Source organism: Mesocricetus auratus, unplaced genomic scaffold (genome assembly GCF_017639785.1).
Source record: "Mesocricetus auratus isolate SY011 unplaced genomic scaffold, BCM_Maur_2.0 Super-Scaffold_100003, whole genome shotgun sequence".
Lineage (NCBI taxonomy): Eukaryota > Metazoa > Chordata > Mammalia > Rodentia > Cricetidae > Mesocricetus > Mesocricetus auratus.
The window spans coordinates 76,625,568-76,645,590 of record NW_024429188.1 but is presented as its reverse complement, the minus strand read 5'-3'; the positions used below and the strand labels follow the sequence as shown (position 1 = coordinate 76,645,590).

The following is a 20,023-nucleotide window of genomic DNA, read 5'->3' as shown; positions in this document are numbered from 1 at the left end:
TTTAAAACTCGGTGAACTAAGAAAAAAAGGAGACCATCCTCAAGTTAATGCAGAATAGCTATAACACCACACATCATACCTGGTAGTAAGAAACTAATTAGATACTTTCCTCCTTGGTCCAGAACAAAATAAGAATATCTCCTTTTTCTACTCCGTTTCGACAAGTGTTTTTCAGTATAATAAGAGAAGGGAAGGAAATAGAAAGGTCATGAAGTAGGAAGAGAAAAAAATACTGTTTGCAAGTAATTTTGTCAAAAATCTCAAATAATTGACCAGAAATCAAGCATACAAACTTTATATATAAAAAGTCAGTTTTCAACAGCTGAGTAATAATCCATTGTGTAAATGTACCACATTTTCTTTATCCATTCCTTGGTTGAGGGACATCTAGGTTGTTTCCAGGTTCTGGCTATTATAAATATAGCTACTATGAACATAGTTGAGCAAGTAAGTGTCCTTATGGTATGATTGAGCATCCTTTGGGTATATACCCAACAGTGGTATAACTGGGTCTTGAGGTAGCTTGGTTCCCAGTTTTCTGAGGAACTACCATATTGATTTCCAAAGCTGCTGTACAAGTTTGCACTCCCATCATCAGTGGAGGAGTAATTCTCCTTACTCCACATCCCATGTAGAAAGCAATACTTCAAAACACTTAGAAGAAAACAGGGGGTTGAAATCCAAGTGGCCTTCTCTTTGATGTATTTTTTCATCAAAAGCCCAATTTATATAAAAGTTGATAAATTATACTTTGTTCAAATTTCACATTTTTCTGTAAAGACATGTTAGAAATACGCAGAAGACATACCATAGATTGGAAAAATATTTCACAGCACATGCATATCTAACACAGGACCTATATCTAGAATACAAAAAGAATTCTTAAAACTTGACAGTAATGAAGTGAACAGCTCAGTTTAAAAAATGGTCAAAGGTAAGAGTAGATGCCTCATCAAAGAAGATTATAATGTGACAAGCCTATGAATTAAATCATACCATTATTTGTCATCAAAGAATTGCCAAATGAAATAATGAGATACCATTAAACACCCACTTAAATGACTAAAATTCAAGATAAAATTGATAGTACCAAACACTGTTAAGAATACAGAGCAACTGGACCACATAATCATTGCGGGTGAGAGTATAAAATGGCACATTCTCTTTGGAAGTCAGTTTGAAAGTCCCTTAAACAAAGCAAAACATTGTTTTACCCTGTGATCCAGAAGTTTCGCTTTTTTATTTATTCAACTGTTTACATATATAAAAAGGAGCATGTGAACATTTGCAATGGATTTATTCATATTTGTCAAAAACTAGAACCAATCAAGGTATCTTCCAAATAGATGTTTTGCAATGAAATATAATTTCACAACAAAAAGAAATTAGCTATCAAATCATGTAAAGATGTATACAAACTTTTAGATTCATATTAATAAACAGAAGATGCTTCTATGAAAATAAAGCATTTTATTATTTTATTCTGCAAAATTCAGAATGATAGGCATCAAAGCAATAGGTAATTACCAAAAGTTTGGGGGAAAGGAGAGAAAAAGTGGAGCATAGAATACTTTTAGAAGAATAAAATTCTATTCGATACTGAAATGGTGAATGTACGGTGTACATTTAAGAGAATATTGAAAGCTACACAGTATAAAGAGGTTCTTAATGTGTATAAGTATTTAAAAATCATTTCAGAGATGAGAAACTTAGGAAAGAATACAGACGATGATAAGAGTGTATATAATATAGTATGACTAGAGAGGTAGGAGAAAGGGTACTGACCTAAGTGGCTTCGGGAATTTGTAATCTGCAAGCCTAGCAGCACATGGACTGCACAGAAGCACAATACCCTGGTTGCTAAGGTTGCGTCTCCTGGTTAATGCTAGTACTGCTTTACATGTAGATGGTTGACAGATAGTAGAAGTTAAGGTTCTCACTGTGGGAATTTGTTGGTTAAATTAAAAGGCGGAATTAAAATGATCCACATGGTAGTAGCTTAAATTTGGGAGCATCACTGTGGATTCATATTTAATTTAATATAGATAGAAATAGTTTATATGTAGAAGTATTTGTCTACATTTATACACAGGTTAGTATGTGCTCAGCAAGCTCCAATTAAACAAACTTGTTCTTGCTCAAGATGGATTACTTCTACTACCATTCTCTGCTAAATGTAACAAGGGATCTTTGGAGAAATAGATGGCTGCTCCTATTACTCAGGCAGGAAATACATAAGATTAGCCTTGTTTATCTTTCTGTACCAGAAAGTAAAATGACAGCACAAAACACAGGAACTGATGGAGAACTCCAATAATCAAAGCTAGAACTACCTGTGCAACAAACTAAACAACTTAACTTTGAATAATGGTCCAAAATATAGAATATCCCTGTCTTATATAGGTGCTGAGAATTAAGAAAAAACATTAAGGAAGTAGAGAAGAGATAAATCTTAGTAACGTAGCTCCCTGCTGCTTGGTTATGAGTGGCTTGTGTTGACCTGTTTCCCAAGAGTACTATATAGAAAGGAAGACAAGCGAGTAGTGGAGAATGTTGTCCAGCACTCCCTCAGCCAGGTGATGAAAGCTAACATCACCAATCATAAATCAGTGCTGTTAGCATTTCTGCTTGATACAGTGTGACCAAAACTGAGCTCTTCCACTTTAGTTTTCTTCCCAATAACTCATCACTCCAGTCTAACATTAAGAAAAGCAACAGAAAAAAATCTAATAATGGGCTATCATATTAAAAATACCTGATTTGACCATGAAAAATGAGGAAAATCTGAAAAAAATTGCCAAGAGGAACTTCAAGATACATGACAACTAAAAAAAATACAGTAACCTTGAAGATATCTTAAACAGAAAAGTAACATTAGATAGAAACTAAGAAAATGTAATAAAAATGAACTCTTGTTCATAATAATATAGCAACACTATTTTATTAATTACCATGAATATAGCATATTAATGTAAGATATTAGTTAAGTCAGAAACTGATTATGGAGCATAAGGATAGTATACTTAATCTCCATTTTTCTACAAATCTAAAATTGTTCTGAAAAATAAAGTCTAATGTACAAGGCTTTTTAAAAGAATAGTAACAAATGAATCCAAAGGGTATAAACTATATAAAGTTCAAAATGTACAATCAAAGCTACATCTTACACAGTGATAGCAGGAGATTCTGTTTTTCTGTCTGATAAGCATGCTCATCTTATTTTAGGGCCTCCCAATATCTGCATGTCTCTCTGCATATGCATGTGGTATATATACATATGTATGTTGTAGATACATACATGTATAGGTATGTGTGTATATTTTTGCAGCAGAGAGCATGGAACCAAGAAAGAACTAAGCCAACTTCTTGACCAGAAGTCCTTTTTCTTTTTAGAAACTATTTTTATCATGGGGCCAGGGAGCTGGCTCAGCATTTAAAGCACTGGTTATTCTTTCAGAGGACCTAGATTTGATTCCCAGCATCCACATGAAGTTCCAGGGGATCTTATGCCCTCTTCTGGATTCCACAGGCACTGCATGCACATGGCACACATACTTGCAAACAAACATTCATACACATTAAATAATATTTTTAAATACTGAAAAATAATAATGTATTCATCAGAAGGAACAGTCAATATGGATCTTTTCTAATTGCTGAGAAGCTTCAGGTCTGTTCTCACACACTTCCTTCCCCCCTTTTAAAACCTGTTAAATTTATTTTTATTGAAAATAGCATTTTGCATACAATATATTTTGATCACAGTTTTCCCTCTCTCATATCTTCCCAAATCTTCCCCATCCATCCAACTCCATGGCTTTCTCTCTCTCTCTCTCTCTCTCTCTCTCTCTCTCTCTCTCTCTCTCTCTCTCTCTCTCTCTCTCTCTCTCTCTCTCTCTCTCTCTCTCTCTCTCTCTCTCTCTCTCTCTCTCTCTCTCTCTCTCTCTCTCTCTCTGTGTCTGTCTCTCTCTGTCTCTCTGGGAAACAAACAGGTAAATAAGCAAACCAGAGGAAAAGAAAGGGTACAAGAAATGCACACACAGACACACATACACACACACACACATAAAAACACAAAATTGGAAACCATAATATATAAGCAAACAACCAGCACATTTTTTAAAAAATGCCCAAACAAAGCAATGATGGGGCAAAAATTACAAACATACCATTGTGGTTGTTTTGTATTGGCCATCTTTTGCAGGGTATTGGGCTTAATCTTTAGTCTCACATTGCTTCTTAAGGCTAAGAGTTAGAGCTAAAGATTCTACTCCTAAGTAACTTTAATAACATTTAATGTATTTCTTCATATATTTCAGTGACTGTATCAGTCACTTCCTGGCTATTGTCCTCTCTGTTCTAGTGTGAATTCTTTCCTAATTTTTAAAGTGAAAACTATGTTAAATAACTTTTCCTTCTCCCATCCTTTTTGTATTGTGTTTAAAGAATACATTGGGTCTACCTTTCTATGAAAGATTTAAGGGTCCAAAGCAGTATTGTTGACTTCAGCATGGTGTTGTATAGCAGGTTTGTAGGGTTTTCTCTTCTATGACTGAAGCAATTCCCCCATTTTCCCCTTCTAAGAACTTACCACCATTATACTTTTAGCTTCAATGAGTTGGACTAGTTTAAATGCTTTGTCTAAGTAAAATAATATAATATTTGTCCTCTGTCACTGAGCATATACTCCTAAAAGGTTATGTGTGTCATAGCATATGCTAGTGTTAATGGAAAACAAAAAACACAACTTGTACCTCAAAAAGGATAAGAGATAGTTTAGTTTTGAGCCAGTTATCAGTGACTATGACCTGGTAATACAAATTCAGGTTACCCCACAATCCATGCTGCAAGATGGTAACAGTTTCATGACTTTTTATAGTAACAGAAGAACAAAGAAAATCATAAATCAAGGTATTTTCAAGTACATTGATGGAAACTTCAGGTAGGTGGGTTACAGAAAGTTGGAGAAGCCTCTGCTTTAGACCTCATATGCTTTCTGATGACATGCTTAGCATTTTGGTGGGTGGAAGCTAGTATCTGTTCATACATTTCACAAGATTTCACTTAATTACAAGTATGTTGGGTCAGACCCACATGTGGGCAAGGAATGAATATTAAGGGTGGCTAAAGATAGGTCCAGTTAATTAATTATAATTAGGCCCTGGGCCTGCATCATCCCAACCTCTCAGCAGTCATCGAAGTTTTCAGCGTTTTACAGGGTTCAGCATAAGGTATGGTTTCTTTACAGAAAATTTCATTCACAATAGGATTTTTCCTTTTAATGATTAAATATTATTCCAGTCTATGTATATGTATATACCCTCTCTTTACCTACTTGTCAGTGGATATTTCATTCTTCTCTCATTTTCCTCTATGTATTTATTTTCTTTGTGATTACTGTGGATAGCAATGTTTTAAGCTGGTAATATGTAAGTTAAATAACATATAAGATGGTATTTTGTTCTATTAAAATTTCAATAGCATCCTATTACTAATTGATAGAATATTTTCCTGAGGGTATTAGTCACAGTTTGGTTTTTGTTGTTGATTTTTAATTCTGTTTTCTTCATGGTCTCTGTTTTTTCTCATTTGCTTTTCTACCCATTTCCTGTCTTTTACATTAGAAGCCTTTCCCACATGCCTGATAATCCCTGACCTTATTTCTGAGTGTAAAGTTATTTAAAAGTTCTGAGATCACGGCCTTTGTGTACTTTGAATTCAAGGTGATATTTTATAATCCCAGCACTTAGAAGACTGAAGCGGGAGGATTGTGAGTTCTAGGTCAGCCTGAGTTACATAGTGAGTCTCTGTCTCCAAATGATAGAAACAAAACAGTCATAACAATGAACCAGATGATCTGGCTGGATCATCTGTTGGAGAACTCCCCTTTCCAAGTCATTATTTTTATCTTTCTTTGGGATTAGTTCCCCTGCAGGAGACTGTCCCCTGTGCTTTCTTGCAAAGGAGCTACCAGTATTAGTAGAGGAATAGTGGTCAGATCGTGGGTGTTCCCAGTATTTGGTATGCATTCTTTTAGTCTCCTTGCTTTCAAAGAACACTACTCTTGACTTCACCTATATGAGACATTCCACATTTTCTGACAGTCAACCTTCAATATTCTATTGGGAAAGGTGAGTTGCCCTCACCTAGTACTAAAGTTGCAGAGGGAGTAAGATCTAATTCAGTTTACAACAGCTTTCAACTTACCATCCTCATTTTAACCCTAACTAATCACATCTATTTCCGGAGCCACCTGAAGCTATCAGTTCTTGAACTTTTGTGCATGCATTAACTTTTTTCTTTTTTTGTATATTTATTTGATTTTTAGACAGGATGTTACTATGTTGTCCAGACTGAACTCTTGTCCCAAGTCAGCCTTGCTTGTTGGTAGAACTCTAGGTTTCATCACTGTGCCAACTTTGAAAACTTTTAATGTATATTTGTCATATATATGTGAGGGTGTGTGTGTGTGTGCGCGCGCGTGTGTGCGCACGCGCACGTGTGTGTGTGCATGTATGCGTGTACATGCGCATGCATAGTGACCAGAAAGGTCAATGTCACATGTCTTCCTCTATTGCTCTCTACCTTACTGTTTTCAAATAGGCTCTCGGTGAGCTTAGAAGTCACTAACTAGCTAGACTGGCTGTTGGGCAAATGCTGGAATCCACCCAGCCTTTTACGTGGGTACCTGGGATGTCAAATCAGGTCCTCAGGTTTGTGCAGCACTTGCATCCACTGAGCCACCTCCCTAGCCCACATCTGACTTTTGAAGACTTTTAAAGAAGATTCAATATGTGTTTGAATTTTCTGCCCAAAGCATTTGCTAGTGAGCCTTGTTTGGTATGCTTGCTTCCTACTCCCTATTTATTTTATATCTTCCAATATATTCTTTCTGTTGGTTTAGGGCCTTGTAGTTTTAGAGTTTTCTGGAGAGAATAACATCAGATGAACTTTCAGTCTCCCATCTGAAAGTAATTCAAGCTGTAATGAAAGTTGTTTTCTTTCTGTGATATTTTTGTCACTTTTCAATTTGTGTTAGGTGCTATACCTGAAGAACCTTAGTCCTCGGGTGAAAGAAAAAGACCTTATCTCATTATTCGCTCGGTTCCAGGAGAAAAAAGGGCCACCCATCCAGTTCCAAATAATGACTGGACGCATGAGGGGACAGGCTTTCATCACCTTTCCCAGTAAGTAACTTCATCTAGATAATCACTCCATCGCGCATCAGTTCATGTGAGACTACCTATTACCTCGTTGAATTACATATAGCCTTAGCACATGGAAGGGGCTGGTAAGGAAAATACATTTCCAGTATTGCCAAGTCCTTCCTGTACTTACTTCCTCCTCTCTATGGATACTGTATAACCACCTACCCCAGTGTCCTCAGTTTCCCAATTTTTGACAATTCCTTTCTACCCTATCAATATTTATTTTTTTAACCAGCAGCACTGTTTCTACTCTATATTATAATGGAATTATTCATAGTTAATACATGGGAATTGTTATTAGAAGACATGTATTCATGCCCTATTCCTTTAGGACTAAGTGATTTTAAGTGAATTAATTAACTCATTATCAATTCATAATTATTTAAAGATGATACATTCTTTCAAATATCACTTGCACTGATATTAGTTATTCTGATTTCAATAATAAGTTAGCCAATATGCCTTTTGTGGGAAGACGCTAGGTAGTATCTGTAGCTTTCATTGCCTCTAAATTGTCATTTTAATGCTCTGCTAATGTTTATGTGGGTGAGTGATTTTACACATGAAAACTGCTGACCTTCTTTCCATTGCTTTCATATGACCTTGTACTGTCTTTTCTGTCTCACTGAATGTTTGTAAATCCTTCCTACCATTGGTTTTCAGTCTTCTGAAGTGAAAATATCTAGATTTTCACAGAATATATATAACTTACTAATTGAAAAATACATAATTCAAAGGCTTTATATTATATGTACATGCCTGTGTACTGTTCGTGTGTGTATGTTCATGTGTGTGTGTGTGCATGCATGTGTGCATGTGTATTCATGTGTGTGTGTGCATGCATGTGTGCATGTGTATGGGCGTACATGTGGAGGCCAGAAAATAGCCTGGTATCTTCCTCACTTGCTATTCCACCATAATTTTCTCGATGACCTGAAAGGTCATTGATGCGGTTAGACTGGCTGGTCAGTGAGCTACAAGGAACTACCTCCCCAGATTTAGGGTTACCTATACATGCTTCAATACTTGGAGGTTTATGTGGGTACCAGGGACTAAAATACAAGTCTTCATGCTTGCCTGGGAAGCATTTTGCTACCAGAGCCATCTACCCAGTCCCAGTTTTACACTTCTTTTTTTATATTTTACATTTTTTAGCTTTTTTTATTACTTTAATTGTAAATAGCTTGCTTCACGTGTAAATCCCAGTTCCCTCTCCTTCCCCAGTTTTACACTTCTTAATTTGTGACTATTTTACTAATCCTAACAGCTATAGTATTCACATGAAAATTTGTGGTGTATCTGAGACAAAATGATCTCAGTATTGTCTACTTATAATTCCACAGACTCTTGTCTGGAGTCTACCCCGTCCTTATTTCTTACATACAGTCTCTGAGACCCATATGTTGAATATTCCTCCTATACATTATATATTCTCATACACAATTTTTTTGTCTACCAGCAAGAGAAATTTATTATCCCAATAAGGATTCCCACAACCACTTTCACTCTAAAAGAAAAAAAGTAGCTAAGTATGCTCAATAATATCATAACTTATGTTTGTATAACAATTTTGAAATATTTGTTTTTCATGTCTATAATCTATCTAAGATAGAGGCATGTTTATAATTTCTTCAGTTAACTCCCCATGTATCCTTATTTCTTCTTTATCTTTGAATCAAATATGCATTTTAGGGCCTTTTGTCATTATTTTTATTATTATTACCCATTATTTTAATCTTTCTAACATATACAAATTGGGGGTAGAGGCACGACAAAAACATCTAACATTAGTATGATTTTATAGCAAACCAGTCCTAATTAAACTTGTAATAATAGTCAAGTGATTAAGCTGTATGTAATTTGATGCATTTTTCTTATTTTTTCCAGATAAAGACATAGCATGGCAAGCATTGCATCAAATAAATGGATATAAACTCCATGGAAAAATATTGGTGATAGAGTTTGGAAAGAACAAAAAGCAACAGTCAGCTATCCAGGGTGCTTCCCTTATAACAACTGCTACAGATAGCAGTACAGAAATCAGTGGTAGCTAGAATACATATTGACACACATACATATACATTTGAATATGTGTATGTGTATGAACACACACTCAGATCTTTTATCATTATCTAAGGTGTAGGCATTTGTTTAAAATGAAGAGGAAATATTAGAAAGACAGTAATTAGGACAGTGATTCTCAGAAAGGATTGGTAGAAATATTTTCCAAAATTAAATACTGTATAGTCTAGAAAAAGACTATATAAAATTGACACTATCCTGAGTATTGGACAGATAATACCCTGAGCTTTAAGATCCTATGAAAACATTTAATTCTCAGGATATATTACATAGAATTGTTCCTAAAGATTCTTTAATATTTTTGCAGTCTTCGATGTTTAGTCCTAGAGATAATACTTTTTCTAGGACTATTTCCTGTATACAAAGATTTAAAACTATTCAGTGTTAAAATATTTATTTACTAGAACTCACTGTGTTTTATCAGAACTTTCAGCAGTTACAGTAGGTAGATTCATGAGTTCATCAACATATTTAATGGTTGCTTTTCTACACTGTTTTCAGTCCTCAAAAAGACTACATATACTATACTGACATCTTTTAAACCAAAATATTGGTATCTTCATGATACTATTGAACTCAAAACAATAGATATTAAACATGGAGTAACTGCCTAATATATATTAAACATTAGGTATATGAATTTTTGAGAGAGAACAAACTAGCAAGGAGTTCTAAGGGGACAAAGAAAGTTCTATATTTTAGAAGAAAGGCATCCTGTGTCAAATCCCCTAATGATTTGTTTATAGTTGTTGAAGAATAGAAACACAATATACTATAGTCAAGGTAGTACCAACATTGGATTAAGACCTGTGACCCTCATAGTCATACATGTTTACCACCCTTAACTTCAAAAGTCACTTAATCTGAGCCTCATTTGTCTTATCTACAAAGTAGAGTAATATTGCTATTTACCTCACTAAGGGTTAAATGAGGCTAGATTATCCAAGGGAAACAAATGAGGAAAATAGAGGAAACTCCACTAAGCACATCATTAAGAATTCAAGAAAGGGAAAGAGAGAGACAGAGACACAGAGAGACAGAGACACAGAGAGAGAGGTGGGGGGAGAGAGAGAGGGAGGGAGGGGCAAGAGGGTCAGTTGAGCCCTGATTCCAAACCAGCCTGTGTAAAACAGTGGAACCCTGTCTAAAAACTAAAACCAAGAAAAAATGGCAAAATTAAGATCTCAAAAACAGTGGAGGAGACAATGAAAGGTAAAGTATCCACCACATAAATTCTAAAAGCTGGAGAATTTGTTGCCAGCAGACAACACAAGACTTACAAAAGGACCTTTGTCAAGCACGTGACCTTAGAGAATAATCTAAATAGATACATAAAACAGACAAAGCTGACTGTGTAGCTATAAAAATAATCTTGAATACTTTTTCCTTCTTAACCAATTTATTTATTTTTCATGTAGCCCTGGCTGTTACGGAACTTGCTCTGTAGACCAGATTGGCCTCAAACTCAGAGATTCACCTGCCTCTGCCTCCCCAATGCTGGGATTCTGGTAATTTTTAGCAGTTGTATTAAGTTGTATGTATTTGCATTGTATCTCCTATAATATAAAAGTTAATGTATTTGCCAATAACAAAGAAGGTGGGAAATAATGCTTATTTTCCTAAAAATAGCATAAATCCATACGAACAAAAAAAAAAGGAGAAATAAGATCGCTAATTTTACAAAGCTGTAAACAGTTTGGCTTCTTAAAAATAACAGCATTGTATTAAGTGATAATTGTAATGTATTGTTAGCCCTGTGGAATGTAGAAATACTCTGCTTAGCTATCATGCCCAAAATTCTGGGGAAAAGAAAACAAAAATAGTATTAGAGATAAAGATTCATTTTTTTTGTTTAAAAGGTCAATCTTTTAAGATGTAACAATTTTAATGGCACATTTTCATAACAACAGATAACCCAAAATAACCTAAAGCAAGGTAGCAAAGTAAAGAATGGCGAAATAGTCTCTGAAAAGTTGGAATACTCAGTGTTACATTTCTACTAAAAGCAGATGATAAACAAGGAAGTAGAGTACTTCAACACTGTGAGCCAAATGGATCTGAAAAACAACTATAGAACATTCTATCCTATAACACTAGAGCATGTATTTTTATCCCAGGCATATGAAACATCTTTAGGCTACATCATGAGTTAAACCACAAAATAGGCCTTAATAAATACAATTAGACTGAAGTAATGTAAATCATGTTCTGACTACCTGGAAGGAGGTTAGAAATCAGTAGCAACAAATTGGGAAACTCACAAATATGTGGAAATTAGTCACATTCAAATAGCAAGTGGGTCAATAAAGAAACATAAAAGAAGGCAACTCTGTGGGTAAGAGTGCTTGCTGCTCATGGACAGGACCTGAGTTTGATTCTCAGCACCCACATTGGATGGCTCATAGCCACCTTTGTCTATATGGGAAATGTTGAGAGATACGCCTATTTAAAGAGAAAAAAGATCATATAGCAGTAATTCAGTTTACATCTGTAGGAAAAGAATAGCAAGCTATACCCTACAACAAACAGAAAAATGTAAACACATGCAAAATAAATGAGTGAGTAGGATACAATAGAGAAAAGGCAATGAATCTAAGCAAGAAACTGGCTTACCTTTTTCCAGACACAGCAGGAAAAGATAGACCTAGTCTATCTTTATTAGGAATAAAGGAGGGGATGTTGCTGCTGACCATAGAAGGTACATGAGGAATACTGTTATACTTGTGTGTCAATAAATTAACCTACCCAAAAGGTACAAATTCTAGAAAGATAAAGTACCAACAACAAAATATAGGTTAAATAAGCAACAAGAAAGATACCCACAAAGAAAGGCCAGACTTTTTATTTGAATTCTACTAAATGATTCATGAAACAGTTGTCCAATTTCTTCACAAGCTATTTTTAAAATAAACAGGGAACACTTCTGAGTTGTGCTACTACAATATGGCAAAACCTTGAGAATATCTTCAGTGAAAGAAGCCAGTCACTGCTGATGACAAAATGACAAATGATAAGAATAGGAACTGGGCGTTGGTGGCGCACGCCTTTAATCTCAGCACTCCACTCGGGAGGCAGAGGCAGGCGGATCTCTGTGAGTTCGAGGCCGGGTTGGACCAACAGCCTCCAAAACAATACAGAGAAACCCTGTCTCGTAAAAACCAAAAAAAAAAAAAAAAAAAAAAAAGAATAGGTAGGTATAACTGGAGTAGATGGGAATTCTTTGCAAGTAGATGAAAATGATCATAAATTACATTAATGGTTGTATAATTATGAATACATCAAGTGGGCGAATTTTATGATATGTGAATTAAATCTCAGTGAAACTCACAAAGATAGGCACTTGAACATTATCCAAATGTCCATCTGTCAACATGAGTGACTTATGGCGCATTCATTTAGTGGGATACTATGAAGCCATTAAAGCAGTCGACTCAATCTATGAATATATTGTGACTTGTACTCATATCCAAGATTTTATATTATTCTATAAACTATGATGTATGTATGTATGTATGTATAAGATGTCTGTATAGTATGGATACATTTTTAAGCAAATAGTTTATGTGTATAGTTTGTAGAAATAACTTCAAAACAAATATCGGAAAGAAATAGGGAATATATATATATAATAGGCTGTAAACCTTCTGGCAGTGGGACTGTACAAGCTGAAAAGACACCTTCACCTTGTAAACATTTTTAGTTGGTGTGATTTGGAGTGGCTTTTACCTTCTTCAGTATTTTTAAATTTAAATAGTTTTTAAATATTCTTATAAACACTTGGCTTCCAGAATATTTGTCAGATCCACTCTGAGGATTTCTGACTTTACTCAGGACAAACTTCTATTCATTTGCTATCTTGCTCACATGATTAACGCTCCAAATTTTGATAGCGTTTACATGATGAGAAGTGAAGGAGCCTGATTGCAGCCTCTTGCACACGTTACCCAGGGACGTACTTCTCAGCCAGCTTTCCCAGAAGCGATTCCTTGCTCTTAGGTGGAAAACCTTACCTCCTCCTTACTAAACCTACAGACCACTTAAAAATGGGAAAAAAAATCAAGGATACCTTTCAACTGGTGCAGAGATACAGAAACTGGTATATCCAAATGACGAAATTCTACTCAGCAATAAAAACTAAGGAATCATATATGCAACAACTTGGATAAGTCTTAAATGTATTTTGCTAAGTAGAAGAAGCCAGACTCAAATGGCTAATTACTGTTATATTTCATTTGTGTGATTTCTGGAAAGGGTGAAGCAATAAGGCAGAAAATCCAGTAGATATCAAGTGTTGGCACAAGGGATTTTTTAATAATAGGAACTTTATGTTCTTTATAGTTAAACTGTATATGTTTTTGTTTAAACTCAGAACTATACACCAAAAGAATGAATTTTATTGTGTGAATTTTTTGAAATAAAATAATTTTAATGAAACAAAGATTTGGAAAGGCAATTATTTCCATTAACTAGTGTTAAGTATTGTGTGGTCTCTGATTACCACTGAAAACCCAAAGCCACTTTATTTCTCTTTTGCTTTTCATAGGTGAGCCCAAGCCACTAAATTAAAATCTCTCTATTAATTACTTTTCTATTGCTGTCATAAATACCATAACCAAGGTAACTTATAGAAGGAAGGGTCTGTTTGGGACTTAGAGTTCCAGAGAGATAGGAGTCCATCATTACTGTGGCAGAGAGAGTGGCAGCAGGCCAGACGGCATGGCACTGAAGCAGTAGCTGAGATCTCTCATACTGATTCACAAACAAGCAAAAAGGCACACTGGGGATGGTGATAGTCTTTTGAAACCTCAAAATCTATCCCTACTGAAGTGCATTCTCCAAGAAGGCCACACCTTCTAATCCTTCCCAAATAGGTTCACCACCTAGGGATCAAGTATCCAAGCATATGAGCCTATGGGGCCAATCTCATTCAAACCTCCACAAACTTTATAGCTGGAGCCAATAACTCACTAATATTACACTTGTTTAGCATTCATAGGGGCCTAGGTTCAATTCCCAGTACTGCCTAAAATGAAAAACCTAAAAATCTGACCCAGATAGATTGGTGCATGCACTTAGGACCAGACAGCAGGAAGATTGCTGACCAAGGCTAACCTGAGCTATGCTGTGAGTTACAAACCAGTCTGCGCTACCTATGAGAACTTTTTCTAAAAAAACAATTTCCATATATACATACACAATTTTGCCATCAAAAATCTAGGAAATGTGTTTGTTGCCCCAAGAGCATGAACAATATTTATTTTAGTAAAATAGTCATTGAAACATAATTTTCAGTACATTTTATAAAACTTTTCAGATGTTTTTTGATGATTGTATTGGGATGCTGTTTTATATTTATGTGCATGTGTTTAATGTGTCTCTAAGTATAAATGTTCATTGTGTGAGTGCATGTAAACACAGGCCAGGGTGTCTGTGTGGAGGTCAGACGACAACCTTGGTTTATTCCTTCTAGGTTTCTTGAGACAGGTTCACTTGTGGTGTTTGCTATTGCCTAGGCCAAGTGAGAAGGTCTGCAAACAGATTCTTCTGTCTCTGCCTCCCATCTCACACACATGCACTACCATATCCAGCGCATGTGGGGTTGGGGCATCTGAACTCAGGGGGTTAGCCTTACAAGGCAAGTTCTTTACCCACTGAGCCATCTCCCCAGCCTGCTGGCTGTGTTCCTTTACAATTCTCTTGTTCAAAATATAGGACTGGACTTGACTTTTAGGTGTGTGTTTGTAGTATGATTTTATATCCAATCAAGGACATAGACTCCTTAATTAAGTATCATTTACTAGATCATTAGTAAGGAAAATATCTGTGAATAATGGTAATTTTCTTCCTTTCTACATATAGCCTTAGTATTTATTTTTTGGTGTATTGTACCGTTCCTATTCCATATCGATTCCTTGTTTTATTGTGTTCTTCCTACTGAGTATTGAATAAAAGTGGTGTTGGGTATTTTTCATCTCATTGCCAGTCTCAGAGGGAGAGCAACACTTAACCATTAAGTGTGATGTTTGTTGTATATTCATAAACTATCAGAGTAAGAAACATTTCTCCTTTTTTAGGTTGTAGAATTTTGTATGCAGCTATTATTGTTGTCCATGGGGAAAACATTTATGTCTGAATTGTTTTAATTCCAAACAGAAGAAAAATCAGCTAATTGTACAGTTAGTTATGTTGAGACTGGGAGGTTCACATCTTCCTCTTTAACTGAAAACTCTGTAAGGTAGGAAAAATATCAAAAATGGTCAGTTGTAGGTGTGCATTATGAGAAACTGACATTCTCTTTGGAGCTATGGAACCCCAAATCCTTTGGAAATGAAAAAGGTCAAGAGAATGAATTGCCAACAAAAGTAATATTTCTTTAGGCTGAAGGAAACATGCTATTTGAAGAATAAGACTATAGGAAGTGATGATGGTGCACACCTTTAATCCCAGCACTCAGGAGGCAGAGGCAAGCAGATCTCTGTGAGTTCGAGGCCAGCCTGGTCTACAGAGTGAGTTTCAGGGCAGCCAAAGCTACACAAAGAAACCCTAGGTCAAAACAAAACAAAACAAAACAAAACAAAAGTCTATAGGAAGAATTTAAGAACAACCAGAAAGGATGAATATGTGGACAACTATTGTAATGAGAAATTCGCATGTATCTGATTAAGGGGTATCAAGGATTTATTAAGATATGAAAGGGGGAAATACACTCATGAATACAGGACATGGCAAATCCAGTTGCAAAGTCATTGAAAAGCTGGGGCCCTATCACAGGCTGCTTTACACCCTGACCTGGTCCTCACACCCAAGAGAGAGGCCTCCCTCCCCCCTTCCTTATAAGAGGTCACATAGGCGGACAAGAAGCACTGCCTCTATTAGGCCAGATAGTCCAAGGTCATGGGCAGATCAAATACCCACTGCAAACTATGAAAGATGTTTGTTCTATTATTTAAAGTAACTATAACAGTGACTTTGGAGTTAAGTATAGAAATGAATAGGACACCAGACAAGAATAGATACTGGAACTTTTAGTGTTTTTTAATTTATAACTGGTGAGGTATGAATTTAAGATGAACTGACAGTAAGTTTGGACTCAATTTCTAAAGCAAGGTCTCTCATCATTATTACTAGTAGAGGATAATTCTTTGTTCTTGGTGTCTGATCTCTGTATAGTTAGATGTATCCCTAACCTTTTTCTAGTAGTTGCCAGTAGTACCTCCCCTTAAGAGTACAAAAAATACCTGAAGACACTGCCAAATGTCCTATGGGGTAGCAGAATTACCCATTCCTGAGTACCATTGACCTAGAACAGTGGTTCTCAACCTGAGGGTCACAATACCCTTGGGGTCGAATGATCCTTTCACAGGGTTCGCCAAGACCATCAGAAGATACAGATATTTGTATTATGATTCATAACAGTAGCAAAATTACAGTTATGAAGTAGCAATGGAAATAATTTTGTGATTGTGGGTCACCACATGAGGAACGGTATTAAAGTGTAGCATTAGAAAGGTTGAGAATCACTGCTCTAGAATAACCACTAAAATAAATAAAACCCAGTATAAAATGTTAGTAAATGACTTGAAGTTGACGTAATAAAAATGAAAAACTTAACCCCAAACAATATGGGATGGTGAGGTAAGAAGAACATAATAGACAAACTACCCTAATGTACCTGAAACTTGAAACTGCTAGAAGAGAATGGGTAAAACACTTGAAGATACAGAACCAGGCAGGGGTTTTCTGGAAAGGATGCCAACAGCATGGGAAATAAGCCCAAGAATTGACAGATGGGACTACATGAAATTAAAAATTTCTCCACAGCCAAGAATATAATTCCCAAAGTGAAGAGACAGCTCAAAGAATGGGAAAGGATCTTTTCCAACTACACATCAAACAGGATTATTGTCTGGAGTATGTAAAGAACTGTGAAAATCAAACACCAAAGAAAACAAATTATTTTATCATTAAATGGGCCAATTAACTGAATGGACAGTTTTCCAAAGAATACAATGGCCATTACACATTTAAAAGAACTTTTCAACATCTTCTACCATCATGGAAATGAATTTTAAAACTTCATTAAGAGCGGGGCAGTGGTGGCACACACCTTTAATCCTAAAATTCAGGAGGCAGAGGCAGGTGCATCTCTGAGTTCGAGACCAGCCTGATCCACAGAGTGGGTTCCAGGATAGCCAGGGCTACACAGAGAAGCCTTCTCTCAAAAAAATAAAAAATAAAAAACTTCCTTGAGATTCCATCTCATTCCAGTTAGAATGGTTGTCATCAGGCAACAAATGTTATTGAGACTATCAGGGAAGAAGTGTCCTTAGACACTACTTGTGAGAATATAAAGTCATATAGGTAAATATCAGGTATGGACATTTCTTTTTTTATTTTTAAGAAAAAATTTTGTATTACATTCTTTTAGAAAAGACATTGCTTGACATGTCAATCCCAGCTCACTCTCCCTCCCCTCCTCCCGCCTCTGCCTCCCACCCCATTCCCACCTCCCTCCACACAGGGGATATCCAGAGTCTGTCACCTCGCTCAGGGCAGGGTCCAGGCCCTCCCCCAAGAGTCCAGGCTGAGAGAGCATCCCTCCCCCGTGCCATAGACACCGAAAGTCCATCTGACCCACTGCCGAGGGCCCCACAGGTTGCCCAGGACTTCCCACCGACTCTCAAACTCAGGGGGTCTGGATCAGTCCCATGCTGGCCTCCAAGCTGTCGGTCTGTGGTCCAAGAGCTCCCCCTTGTTCAAGTCAGCTGTCTCTGCTGGTTTTGCCAGCCCATTCTTTGCCCATTTGTTCATTACTCCACTCTCTCTGTCACTGGGTTCCATGGATTCAGTTCAGTGTTTAACTGTGGGTGTCTGCCTCTGCTTCCATCAATCATGGGATGAAGGTTCTTATTCCTCTTCTCTGGGGTACCAAGCATATCTCTCTTAGGTTCTTTCCTGTTTCCCAGACTCTCTGTCAGTGGAATTGCAGACTGGCACTCCCCTGATGCATGTCTAAAATTCATGTCTGAATGAGTACACACCATGTTTGTCTTTTTGTGACTGGGTTACCTCACTCAGGACGGTTTCTTCTAGTGCTGTCCATTTGCCTGCAAATTTCAAGTTTCCATTGTTTTTTCTGCTGAGTAATACTCCATTGTGTAAATGTACCACATTTTCTCTATCCACTCTATAGTTGAGGGGCATCTAGGTTGCTTCCAGGTTCTGGCTATTATAAAAAATGCTGCTCTGAGCATAGTGGAACAGATGTCCTTGTTGTATGAATGTGCATCTTCTGGATATATGCCTAAGAGTGGAATTGCTAGGTCTTGTGGTAGATTGATTCCCATTTTCCTGGACATTTCTTAAAAATTAAAAATAGAACTACCATATGTACCCAAAGTCTCTAAGCCTGCTTAAAATGGAGATATCTCCATATCTATGTTTATTAATTAATGCCATGTTCCCAATAGTCTAGATGTTAATAATAGGTAAATGCAGAATGAGAATGTGGGGCAGTATACGCAGTGTGTGTGTATATGTGTGTGTTATAGAATATTTGTTTAACTGTGTACAGATGTGCTGCATTTGTTTAATTATGTAAAGATGTGTTGCTGTTTTCCTTTGCCCACCTAAGGCACCTGATTGGTCTAATAAAAAGCTGAAATGCCAATAGCAAGGGAGGAGGTATAGGTGTGACCTCAGGGCAGGGAGAGTAAGTAGGAGGAGGAATTTAGGCTGAGGGGAAGACAGAAAAAAAAGATGCCTGGGAGACACCAGGGTCCAGACAGAAGACAGACAGACACAGAGAAAGCAGGAAAATTGGACATACAGAATAAAAGAAAGGTATAAATCCCCAAGGCAAAATGTAGATGACCAGAAACAGGTTAAATTAGCTAAAAGGAGGTCAGGGAGATGGCTCAGAGGTTAAGAGCACTGGCAGCTCTTCCAGAGGTCCTGAGTTCAATTCCCAGCAACAATATGGTGGCTCACAACCATTTATAATGAGATCTGGTGCCCTCTTCTGGCATGCAGGCAGAACACTGTATACATAATAAATAATCTTTTTTAAGTTAAGTTAAAAGAGCTAGTGAGACAAATCTAAGCTAAGGCCTAGCATAATTAAAAAAGTCTCTGTGTCTTTATTTGTGAGCTGCTTGGTAGACCAAAGGAAATTCCAGTGTGTGTGTGTGTGTGTGTGTGTGTGTGTAGTTTGTGTGATGCAAACAAAGGGCTTTGCATCATGAGAGGGAGTGAAAAGATCTTAAAGGAAGAAAAAACGGGTAATGAAATGTATACATTTCACATAAAAGCATAAAGGCAAATTGAGGCAGGGGGAATGAAGAGAGCCATCAGGGCATGCATGGGCCATGGCAGAGGACAATTGGAAAGGAATTAGAACAGGGTGTAATGACTCATATGTATAAAGATACCATGATGAAATTCATTATGTTATAATCTAACTCTCAAAATTAATTTTTAAAATGCAAATGATAGTTTCCTGACTGTTATGGTTTGGTTCTAGGTTCTAATACATTTGCTCAAAAGATATAAAATATTCTACTACTTTGTAAATAGTGTCTGTTCTGCTGTCCTTGGAATTAGGGACCAGGGTGTCATACTGGAAACATGACCTGTTATCTCAAAACCAGTGTTCTTGTTACACTGTTTACTTCGTTTCTCTAGAGGTTTTACTGATTTTCACAGTTCTGATGAAGTTATTTCTGACATATCTG

The 20,023-nt window shown here is 36.5% G+C and overlaps 1 protein-coding gene across 2 annotated transcripts in view; it reads left to right on the top strand.

Annotated features, from left to right (window-relative positions):
* Positions 1–15,254, top strand: part of Rbm41 (RNA binding motif protein 41) — a 54,762-nt gene extending 39,508 nt beyond the window's left edge. For both annotated transcript variants that reach the window (XM_005076696.4, XM_040744455.1), the window contains 2 exons: positions 7,040–7,187; positions 9,096–15,254. In XM_005076696.4, the coding sequence (XP_005076753.1) occupies positions 7,040–7,187; positions 9,096–9,262 (315 nt within the window). In that variant the 3' untranslated portion in view covers positions 9,263–15,254. The remainder of the gene's footprint in view (positions 1–7,039; positions 7,188–9,095) is intronic.
* The last annotated feature ends 4,769 nt before the right edge of the window (positions 15,255–20,023 follow it).